At 43.2% G+C, this 12,034-nt stretch overlaps 1 protein-coding gene across 1 annotated transcript; it reads left to right on the top strand.

Moving 5' to 3' along the window:
* The first annotated feature begins 9,644 nt into the window (after window positions 1-9,644).
* On the top strand, window positions 9,645-12,021 carry LOC115673393 (GDSL esterase/lipase At4g28780-like). Its single transcript, XM_030595546.2, has 5 exons — window positions 9,645-9,988; window positions 10,106-10,233; window positions 10,517-10,759; window positions 11,026-11,281; window positions 11,620-12,021. Exons 1-5 carry the CDS (start codon window positions 9,730-9,732, stop codon window positions 11,850-11,852), a joined length of 1,119 nt encoding a protein of 372 aa, XP_030451406.2. The 5' UTR covers window positions 9,645-9,729; the 3' UTR covers window positions 11,853-12,021.
* The last annotated feature ends 13 nt before the right edge of the window (window positions 12,022-12,034 follow it).

Below are 12,034 nucleotides of genomic sequence, written 5' to 3'. Positions count from 1 at the left end.
TCGGAGTGTTTGGCCCGGCCTCGATTAACCCCAGCTCAAGCGCTTGGTTCTAAGGCTCGGCCTCAATGGACCTAGGCCCAAGTGCCAGGCACATAGGTCCGGCCTCTGTAGACACGAGCCAAGGCGCTAGGGAGCTGGGCACGGGCATTGAGTCCTCGGGCTCAGTTTCAATGGACCCAAGACCATTGCCCGTGCTTGTGCCGGGAGTTAGGGATCTGACCTTGAGACGCCGATGCCTATGCTTGAATCATTGGCTACCCATGCGCAAGTCATTACAGCTCAAATAATGCATGTCTATTTAAGAAAACTAAATGAGATTTTCCTTACCAAATAACGGAAGATATTTTCTAATTCATTTTCAGGTCTCAGCCAAACATCATAATATATTATCATATTCACAGAAAATGACTTCCCAAAAAATATTTTTCAAAAATGTAACATGGAGCCTAACTAAGCACAACGTGTTTTTCGACCTTTATAGATCTAGGAGCAAAGTTGTTTCGATTCAGGTAGGTTCGGTTCGGTTTGGGTTTACCCAAAACCAACCCGAACCGAACCGTCATGATACCCAATTCTTTTACATCTTATCTGAATCGGAAAGAGACCCGACCTAAAAAGACCCAAAAATTTCGGTTGGGTTTGGCTTAGGTGGGGTCTTTTTTTGACACCCCTACTTATTGGTCCCATTCCATTACATAATAATGAGGAATTTCCCTTTTATGGGTTGGAGTGGGCTAGGATATCCCAGTTCTTAATGACACGGAACTATGGAGAGAAGTCGCACTGTTCCCTAACCGTAAGTATCGGCCCATCTTCTTTGAACGGGTTTCACTTCTCACCCTTAAATGACTTTGAATGTCAAGACCACGTTGACTCGAGGGTAGTCATGGCCACGGGCCGGTTTCGGCCCGGAACCGGCCTGGTTAAACCCGGGCCCAGCCCGTTGACTGGGCCAGCGGTTCGGAACCGGAACCGGCCCGTGGCCTACAGGCCCGGTTCCGGTTCTAGCAATTTTGGAACCGGCCCGGAACAGCCAAAAATAAAATTAAAAAATTTAAATAAATAAAAAATAAAAAAACAGAAAACCTGCAGCAGGGCCTGCACGTGCAGGCCCTGCTGCGGGCAAAAAAAAATAAAAAATAAAAAATAAAAATAAAATAAAAAGATAACCGGAGCCGGCCGGAACCGGCAGGAACCGGAACCGGAACCGGAACCGGCCCGGAATCGGAACCGGAACCCGCCCGAAATCGGAACCGGAACCGCCCGGTTCCGGTTCATACATGGCCACGAACCGGAACCGCCGGTTCTGAACCGGAACCGGTCGGTTCCGAACTGTGGCCATGACTACTTGAGGGCCTTACCAACACCATGGACACACCTATTATATTCCTTTTTAAATTAAATGGTCTTTGCTCCTCCATTTATTTTTCAAGAATCGAAAGTTCGAAGGTGAAAATACTTGTCTGGACCCGGTTTCCCGCGACGAAAAATTTCGAACGATGCTTACTCCAACACATCTAAAACGGATATGTCACGTTGCATGTCGATCGGTGAGCGACTGAAAAGTTTCAAATCATTCGAAATCGTAAGTGCAAAAGTCAAATTCTCTCATGCAAAACGTTCCCAACACGCGATCAAAGCAGATCCGTCAAGCCGTCTCCAAGCTTTACCTTGCCAAAGCCGGTCGAGAAGTAATTAATGCACGAGTTGAAAGGGGGCATCCTCCTAAAGAAACGCTCCGTCCAAAGGACCTTTTCCATTCTTTTCCTCGTTGGCAGCAATAATGGAGCTCGTCATCTTCAACTTCGGGCGGTGAAGCGAATTTAATGGCCGGAAAAAATGGCTGACCAAGTTACAGACGCCGTTAGAATTATCGAAGCTTCGAGCACGCCAGCTACTTTGGGGGGGTTTGGTTTAATGTCTAGCGGATCTACCTTATACTGCGACATAGCACCAACGTAATACTGCTTCGACATAAATGTAATCTACCTACTCTATAGTTGATTGGTAGCGTATGATCCACTCGACTTCTGTTGTTTCTCGAATTATAATTAGTAGCTCGGCCCAATATAATGAGTACAGCATATATGCTGCTAATTTTATACATTTTTTTTTTTAAAATCTTTCGTGCGCAATGTATCACGAGAGGAAACCGGGCGCAGCTACCTGGATTCGCCACGTATCGAATGTTGATTGGTCCTTCAGCCCGCTAGCACGGATTCTTTTTTTTATTAGGGATGATCGGTTTCAGGACGAGCGGTTCCCACCGTAGAACCGGAAATTGCCCACTAAAGACCGATTTCGATAAATTAGAACCGAGAACCGTTGGTTCCATGGACCCATCCCGGAACTGGACTGTGTCCGATATAATTTTCGGGTGGGTCCATGGAACTGCTCTCACCTACCCTCACCTGATCAATGACTTGTTTTCGAGCAAGTAATGAACTGGTCCCCCCAAGCTTCAGTTTTTCCAGCAAAAAAGAATGCCTGATTATTAATTGCCTTGTTGTTTGTAAAAAAAACTTCCCTATTCTTTAATTGCCCTGCCTCTCCATACCAGACCCAAGTACACAGAACAAACTCATTCAGCAAATTAGACAACTTTACCATGATATAACAATCACATGCAAAGAATACTTCACTTTCCTCTCAGTACTTTGAACAACGAGTAGATTGGAGAAATTAAAAAGAGGCAAATGGCAGCAATTAGGGTTTCCAACTTACAGCAATTGGAGACGACCAAGAGCGAGAGGGGGAGGCTAGACCGTGAGTTGTGTCTGCGAGGAACGGCTGGAGGTGTGGCCATGAGTCGATAGGAGTCAAGAGTCAAGAGACAGAGAGACCGAGAGAGTTGAGACAAGAGATCGAGATGAGACGAGATGGCGGGCGAGATTAAGGATTTAAGGTTTTAATTTTTCTTAAAAATTATATATATTATTGGTTTGGTCCGAATGAGCTGTTCCACACATAGAATTTTGAACCGGACTGGTACCCATTGGAACCACCGGTTATGAGTACTCCAGGCGATTCCCGATTCCTTTGCACTCCCCTACCTTTCAAGTAAGGTGAAAGGTTGCTAGGAATGAATCCCTGTGTCCGTCGTTCGCTTTTATCTTCTTTTTCCCGATATTCTAAAATATTTTCAGATTTTCTTTTCCTTTTTTTTTTTCACTTTCCTTTATACTGCTCTATGTAAAGATAAGGCCCAATTTTTCATCATTTTGCTTTTGTTTTCTTCCCTCCCCTCTTTCTTCTTCTTTTCCCCTTTCAATTTGATATAAGACAATCTTATTAATATTTTTTGCTTATTTGGTTTTTCAATCCATCATCGAACATATTACCGTACTCTTCTGTTCCATTTTTCAGAATTAATTCACCCACGAGTATTTTATGATTCTATAGTTTATATTTTCTTACTTTTGATGGTCTTCTAAAATGCTTGCACTCCAATTCAAACATAAATAAACCAATTTATTTATTTAATCTACTTATTAAATGAAAGAAAAATAGGATACAACATACATCTCAGTATCTGTTTTTTATTTACTTGTAACCGATCTTTACATGCTAACTTGGGTGTCGAGTTTCTTTCGTGATCTTAAAGTAATATGAGCCAAAAGGCATTTTCAAAGGTGTCCAGTTTTAATCTCCACGTCTTAGACAGACTTCTTAATGAAGGTATGGGCCTCGTGTTTCGATTAGAAAATTGTGTTGAATAAAAGGATAATAACACAAACAATCTTAGAACTTTGACCCAATATATAATTTAATTCTTGAAATTTTAATTTGTTCAATGTAATCTCTGAACTTTATTCTAATATGCAATGTGGTCCCTGAATTTTAATTTGTTCAATGTGATCCCTGGACTTTTAGCACATATTCAATTTAGTCCATGAACTATATGAAAATGTTTAATGTACATTGAACAAATTAAAAATTCGAAGACCACATTGAACATTAAAATAAATTTCATAAACTATATTAAATAAATTAAAATTTCATGAATCAAATTACATATTAGGTAAAAATTTAGAGACCGTTTATATCTTTTTCCTTTTTTCATTGAATAAAAATATGGCAATTTCGTGGCGCAGCATTTCGCGAATTTTCTTCCGGTCGATGACAAGGATCAAGTCTGTGCGCGCGGGTCCAGACCTACTTATGTTGCTCGCGGGCCATGCGGACAGGCCGCCTGCCCAATAAAATGAGGAGATATTTTGCAGAGGTGAATTTCGGGGTTAGAGAAGGGAGAAGACCTCTGCGCCCAATGATTGTGTTGTCCCCGTGACTATGAGCACCGGAGAGAAGCTTTCTCTGACTTTGTTTTTTTCTCTTTCTGTGTTGTTCTGTGACATCGCCTTAAAAAAAATAATAAGAACTTCAACTTTTTAATCTATACCTGTCGAAATCGAAATGGGTCATACATCAATTTCTTAACCCATATTATTGAATTGAATTATTATATGAATTAATTATATTTAAAAAATGAATTTAGAATAATAGAGCCTAAAGTAATATGAGAGTTAAACGGATCAATAACTTACTTAAATCCAACCCACCTCTATGACCATCTCTTCACTCTTTCTCGCGCTCGCTCGTTCTGTGCTCTCACCTCAGTTTATATATGAGTTTTCTTTAATTGGTTAATTATGGAAATATTTTAGTAATATGGATTTGGTCGAGTATGACTTGCTAAATTTGTATTACATAGGAATTTGTCAATTTGGATCGGACTACTTTCGTATTGACCCAGCTTTTCCGCTTGAATGGGATATATATAGCACGAGATTATGATATTTTGAAGATAAAATTGTCGAGTCCGAATCAATAACGGGTCAATAGTTTTTGACAGCCGATCAGACGGGGACAAAAAAGGTCGAAAGCTACGTCCTCATGATTTCATGAGCGAAGGTGGCCCCGCCGTCGTCGATATTCATCACATGTCCTGTCATCCTCGAAAAACCCCTTTTTGCTGCGGAGAGAAACTAGAGAGAGAAATGTTAATTTCGAGGAGTGAACATGAGAGAGCAATGTATACGTGGTGTTGATTGATCGTATTATACATGCATAAATCGACTTTGGGTATGCATGCATAAGGCTACATATAATATAACCCGATTTCGCGAAAAGTGGAACCGTCTATACCTTCTCTTTTGGGGTGCTTTGAGCTACTCTTCGTTTATCTCTACTTAGAAAAAGGCATCCTTTGTTTGTTGCTTCTCTTAACACATTTGTGAATGGAGTGCTTATTTAATGGTCATCCAATAATTTCGTTGATAATGTGTTTTTAAAAAACTTCGTCTATGAATTACCTAAGACATATTCCGTGCGAGGATGACGGAAATCGTAATCATGACATATTTGAATATACGGCGAAAGTCATATTTCGATACATAGGGATGGGATCATTGCGTGAGTTTAGGCAGAAGGTCGGGCTTAATGTGTCGTTCAAACGCGTCCATCAAATAAAGTGAAGAATTTTTGGATCGGGACGAGCTTGCACTAAAGACGGGCAGGTCAAGCTTTCTCTCGTTAAAACATTACCCAAACTTGCTCATTTATCGCTCAGGACTCTCAAGCCTGGGCAGGCCAAATGAGTCGCCCGTCCATCGATCAGAGGCTAAACCGTCAAGGCAACCTATGGAGCCCATCAATCACTCCGCAAGAACTGCTAGGTCAAATAGTAATATCCTTTGGGATAGTTATGCAAACTTCTTCCTTCCCATGACCTGTTCACCACTAGAAGCAAGTAAAAGGAACCGCCCAGATTAGGAATCGCTCGAAGGGCACTGGTATGGTTCCCGGCTCCATGCAATTGAAACCAATGAATTGCGGTCCAATTCCAGGTATGGACATGGCCACCTAGACCGGACCAATTTTTTTTCTATTTCTTACCAATGTGAAAAATCCCTAATATCTTCACAAACCTCGCTCTTTCACGCCTCTTTCCCAAATTTGAAACAAAACCCTAATCCCATTGTCATTCTTCACGCCTCTCGCTCACGCACACACTTCTCTCGCTTGACTCAATCGCTCTTTGTCTCTAGCTCTGCTCAATCACTCTTAGTCTCGATCGATTATGTTTTTGTAGCCAATGAAGAATCTTCAGTTTTCGCGAATCGATCGGAATTGGCCGTGAGCTGTTTTGGAGCTTAGAATTGGTCTTAAATCCTTGCTCCATCGCCTTTTGCGAGTCACTATTGAGGAATCTTCGAGTCTTATGGCTAGGACATGGCTTCTCAAGGTGCATTTTGGTTTTTGGACCTCATTTGCGGCCATTGATTCGGAAGGAATCGTTTCCGAATTAGAAATTATAGTGACGACATGGAGTCGAAGTGATTGAGGATGGGTTGGAGTTGGAAATCGCCTCCCGAATTTGAAGATTTCGTTGGTTGGTTGTCCAATTGGTGTTCGGTGTGCGTTTGGGCATCAAATGACATTGAAACTCGAATGGGCTAATCCTCATAAAAGTGATCTCATTAGTCATTATGGAGAGGGATATCAAGCATGTTTTCCTCTTACTTTTTGTTTATGCCGGCAGTTCCAATTACCCACCCAAGAAATGGTCGGTCCGATCCGATTTCAGGATCAAATGGTCCGATTTCTTATTTCTAGGTGAAATTAGATCACCTGAAAACCGATTACCTTTATTCACCACTTAAAATACAAGAAACTAATCATAGAAAGATAACATCATTCCAGTACTTCAGTTAGATTTGATTTCGAACGACAATTGGTGCTAAAAAACCACAAAATCCCTCTCTTTCCCAGCTAATCACATCGATGTGACGTGAAGGACCACTGCATTAAATAAAACAAAGAAATTGATGGCTGGCTCATGACATTTTCCCAAACGTGCCTTTGAGATGCAATGTTGGCCACGAAATGAATTTGTCACGGCTACGATTTCAAACGATTTATTTAGTCATGTTTGACAAATAAGTTTATATATATTTTTTTTACACAAAGTACAATTGTTGTTTAGGCATCCCCACGTCGGCACGAGTGATAAGTTGCTCGCTAAAAACTAAATTATCTATATCGATCGCAAGAAACGCATAAAAAAAATGGGTAAATAGCCCGTGTTCCTAACGATATTTTGGCGCCATCGCGACCGCCTAATTAATGATAATGTGGAGTTAGGAAGCTGATGTTGTCTCCTTTCCCCTCTCTTTGCCTTTTGGTTGATTTTGAACTAGTAAGGGAGGCGCATTTAAAGATGAAAATCTGCTACTCCTTGCGGTTGGTCATTGTGGTTTCCAGTTGTAAGACATGGGCAAACCTTTGCCGAGTCCCCCTTAAGTCAAAGGTTGATGGATTTTACGGCGTTAATAGTCTTTGCATGTCGTCTTTTGGTTTTTTTTACGTGGATGCCCATAATAGAAATACTGAGTCAGGTAGGTAGGAGTGGGTGGATGCCCATAATAGAAATACTGAGTCGGGTAGGTAGGAGTGGGGACATTTAGGGTGCGCATGACAACCATTCTGTGCCCGGAAATTATTTCTAAACAGAAATGATTTTTTTTTATTCTGTGCCCGGAAACAATTTCTGTGCATTTGAAGGCGTTTGGTAAACTGTCTAAAATTTCTATTCCTGGAATAGAAAAGAACAGAAATGCGTTTGGTAACTACACACAAATTTCTTTTTATTAATAATATTTTGAATTGTTTAATTTTTTTTCTTTCTACCCAGGCCATGGCCGGTCGCGGCCGGGGGCGGGGGACCCCCGGCCGGCAGGGCGTACAGCCATAGAAGAGCAACACAAAAAGAAGAAAAGAAAAAAAAGAAAAAGAAGAAAAAAAACTGATTCTCAAAATTGTGTCGAGAAACAAGAAGCAACTTTTTTTTACTTCTTGTTTCTCTTCCAAAACTGTTTCTCGGCACAAATATTTGTAAAAATGTGCCCGGGAACAAAAAGTTTACCAAACGCATTTCTGTTCCCAAACTATTTCTGGGAACAAAAGAACAGAAATTTTCACTGTTTGGAACGTTACCAAACGGGCCCTTAGTATCTAACGTGGATTTCGACTCCCACGCTTTACAAGGAGACATGATAAAAGTCTGAGAGTAAATTGAGAGTTAGAGTAGGACAGACAAATAAAAAATCGCTAAATCTCGAATTAAAAAAAAACAAAAATTTTGAGGGAAACTGTCCGATCAGTCCTAAATTTATTGCACGGATGCCGTTTCAATCCTAAACATTCTAACTTTGCCGATTCAGTCCTAGATCTTTGGACCGTCACGTCGGCGATTTACGGCGAAAATTGATCGGAACGACTGAATTGGAATTTCGCGCAAATGTCTGGGACTGAACTGGCAAAATGAAGAAAAAATTTAAGACTGAATCGATATCCCGTGCAAATTAGGTTTAGGACGGGCCAGCTCTTCGAAATAGCCTCTTCTAACTGTTCGTCTCCATGCACACAAGGACTCCGTTAAATTTCAAGCCAACCACCTCCGCAACAAGCGAGACTTCGTGCGCGCGCATTGCTCTCGCTAGTCGCCTCCCTTTTTCTCACCTTTAGGTCGCGTTTGGAAAAGGAGGGAATAGGAACGGGGGATGCTCTGATTAAAACGAGAAAGGGGAGCAAAATGTCATCACTTCCGAGCCATAGCATATGATTGACAAAGGGAGGGGAGCGAAAACGATTTCGAGAAATCGCGACAATGAAATTTGTCCTCCCCCTTTTCCCTAAATATCGCGAATTTCTTCCGATTTTCCACTCTCGCTTCCTCCTTCATCTGCGGTCGCGGTTTAACTGAAGTCGCGCCTAGAGGTGTTTCTTGGGATAAGATTCGGCTCTTAAAAAGCTTCTCGGACTGTAAGGAGGCCAGAACGAACCGTTGCATGCACCAAATCCGGATATAGAGTATCGCCGGGAAAATTGTCCAAAAAGTCCAAGACCTATTCTACTTCCGTCAATTCAGTCCTAAACCTTTCAAGTTTGTCAATTGAGTCCTAAACCTTTTCACTTCTTATCAATTGAGTCCATCCGGCCAATTTTGACTGTCCGGAGCTGACGTGGACGCCGTCCAAGCAACGCTGACATGGCATTTTTAAATATTTTATTTCGATTTTTTCATTTTTTCCTTTTATTATTATTATTATTATTATTTTTTGCCTTCTTTCCTTTGGCCGGCGAGACGGCGAGGTCGGCCTCGCCTTTGCTGGGCGAAGCTTGCCCTCACCACTGGCCGGCGGGGGCGAGCTTCGCCAGAGGCCGGCGAGGTCCTCGCCTCTGGCCGGACCGGCCAGAGGGAAAAAGTCAGAAAAAAAAATAAAAAATAAAAAATTATTTAAAAATTGCCACGTCAGCGTTGGCCGGACGGCCGGTGTCGGCCTGCCAAAATTGATCGGATGGATTCAATTGGCAAAAAGTGAAAAGGTTTAGGACTGAATTGACAAACTTAAAAGGTTTATAACTGAATTGGCAAAAGTACAATAAATTTAGAACTTTTTGGATAATTTTCTTTATCGCCTCTCGGTTTTCGAAGTTTGCGGGAACTAGGTCTGGATAAGACTATTTTACTGTACAGGGAGGGACCATTTATGGCGTGCAACCAATATAATCGCGTCAAATCCCTCCAATAGAAAAGCATCCTAAGTACGATGCCCTAATAAATTCCTTATATAAACCATGCCATTGCATCTTCCATACTTGCACAAAGTAAAAGGCCACGGTACCCCCAAGAAAAGAGAGACCGTCCGTCTGCAACTCTCCCCAAACATGTCTGAAGTAACCTGCATTGGTACTTCCTGGGCTCTTGCGGTCACACTGCTGGCGGCGATTCTCGTGTCGGCCGCCGTGCCTCGAGCCGAGGCGGCCCGCGCGTTCTTCGTGTTCGGCGATTCGCTCGTCGACAGTGGCAACAACAACTACCTGGCCACCACCGCGCGTGCCGACTCTCCCCCGTACGGCATTGACTATCCGACTCACAGGCCCACGGGGCGGTTCTCGAATGGCTTGAACATCCCGGACATTATCAGTACGTCGCCGTTTCTTAGTGCTTATTACGTGTTCGACAGATTAACCTTGGCGCTACATAAGTCGGTTTTTCATTCTCTATCTTTTGCTCCCTGACTTGACACGTGAGAATACATAGGTGAGAAAATTGGAGCAGAACCCACATTGCCATACCTAAGCCCTGCACTGACCGGACAAAAACTACTCGTCGGCGCCAATTTCGCTTCGGCCGGGATCGGAATTCTCAACGACACCGGCGTTCAATTTGTACGTCCATGAGCTTTATAATTCACGTCACTAGCACATTTCCTTCTTAATATGGACGTACGAGCCAAACATCGCATCAGCTGCATGGTCCCCATACATATAATTTGATTGAGCGAAGGCCGTCGAAAGCAGATAATTCATGCAAACAAAGAAACCACGTTGCTGTTACGTATGATGTAGGCTGAAGGCCGCCTTTGTGAAAAGGACTCTTACTTTCTTTCTGTCTAAGCTTTTGGCATGTTTTACACAAAAATTGATCGAGTAAGTTCCCATGTTTGTGCAGCTAAGCATCATAAGAATCTTCAGGCAATTGCAATTGTTTCAGCAGTACCAACAGAGGTTAGGCGCGCTCGTCGGCCCGGCTCAGGCGCAGCAGCGAGTGCACCAAGCCCTCGTCCTCATCACTCTCGGCGGCAACGATTGGGTCAATAACTACTTCTTGACGCCCGGATCCGTAAGGTCGCGCCAGTTCACCATCCCGCAGTACTCCCGATATCTCATTTCCGAGTACAAGAAAGTTCTCAGGGTAATAATTTTCGCACATATGAGATTTTCTTGCTTGCTTTCTTTCTCGAGTTTATCGATACCGAAACACCTTTTGGGAATGCCGTAAATTCGATTGAGGAGTCTAATCCGAACGCTAATCATGTACACCGAGTCATCACGAGCACGAAGAGGGGGGATAGATGTGTACCTGTAGTTCCCCTGCTGCAGCATTGAACTGAGCTATACTGCTGTATATATCATCTGTTTTGAGCCGTGATGCGAAATCGGGGTCGTTGAATATTGCAGAGGCTTTACGAGTTGGGGGCTCGGAGGGTTTTGGTCACCGGCACGGGACCGTTGGGCTGCGTCCCGGCCGAATTAGCCATGACGGGGAGCAGGAACGGGGAATGCGCGCCCAGGCTGCAGCAGGCGGCTGCGATATTCAACCCGGAGCTCGTCCAAATGCTTAGGGAGCTCAACGGCGAGATAGGCTCCGACGTGTTCGTCTCCGCTAATGCCTTCAAAATGAACATGGACTTCATCGACAACCCCACCAAATTCGGTCCGACCTCCATATGATGTTACTGCGCTAATTAATGTTCGTTAGAAATAATCAATTTGCTAATCACTTGGATTCTTGTCACATCCGTTCTTGAATATTGAACTAGGACATTCGTCTTGGGCTTGGGCTAGCCCAACCAGAGAATTTTGGTTTTCACCAGCGCCACATTACTCTCAACATCATGAACAAATTTAGCTTGGATATCATTTTCGCTAGGCCAATCTTACATGATTTTTTCTCGTGATTCCTCGCAATTATCAGAAATCCTTGTTCCTAATACGCTCGTGTTCCCTTCTAATGAGATTTTGGAACTCATGGCTTAATTTTTTGGCGACTAGGTTTCGTGACCTCGAAGGTAGCGTGCTGCGGACAAGGCCCCTACAACGGGCTGGGGATATGCAATGCGGCATCGAACTTGTGCGCGGACCGGAAGGTATACGCGTTCTGGGACGGGTTCCACCCGTCCGAGCGCGCGAACCGGCTCATAGTGCAGCAGCTCCTGAGCGGGACCACCGATTACATGAGCCCCATGAATCTCAGCACCGTCATGGCCCTAGACTCTCGCACTTGATGAGGACGGCTCTCCGACCGTAGATCTTTCTCCGGCCCAATTATCTTACTTTCCTGGTGTTTATGGTAGTCAAATATGCAAGAAGGTGTACTTTACAGTGTGCGTTTTCCTTTTGATTTTTTGGGCTTGGGATGAATTGAAGTGTACTTTGTGGCTGAGCTTTAGGTTACTCGAATAATGCT

Source organism: Syzygium oleosum, unplaced genomic scaffold (assembly GCF_021117445.2).
Source record: "Syzygium oleosum isolate NSW1041296 unplaced genomic scaffold, Sole_v2.1 Sole_v2.09, whole genome shotgun sequence".
In the NCBI taxonomy this organism is placed as follows: Eukaryota; Viridiplantae; Streptophyta; class Magnoliopsida; order Myrtales; family Myrtaceae; genus Syzygium; species Syzygium oleosum.
This window is presented reverse-complemented; position numbering and strand designations above follow the sequence as displayed.

Bases quoted from the DNA above. Each gene is read 5' to 3' on its own strand.
- LOC115673393 (XM_030595546.2), top strand. From the start codon at position 9,730: ATGTCTGAAGTAACCTGCATTGGTACTTCCTGGGCTCTTGCGGTCACA. The intron at 10,234-10,516 runs GTACGTCCATGA...ATGTTTGTGCAG, and splicing joins ACGACACCGGCGTTCAATTT to CTAAGCATCATAAGAATCTT. The intron at 10,760-11,025 runs GTAATAATTTTC...TGAATATTGCAG, and splicing joins AGTACAAGAAAGTTCTCAGG to AGGCTTTACGAGTTGGGGGC.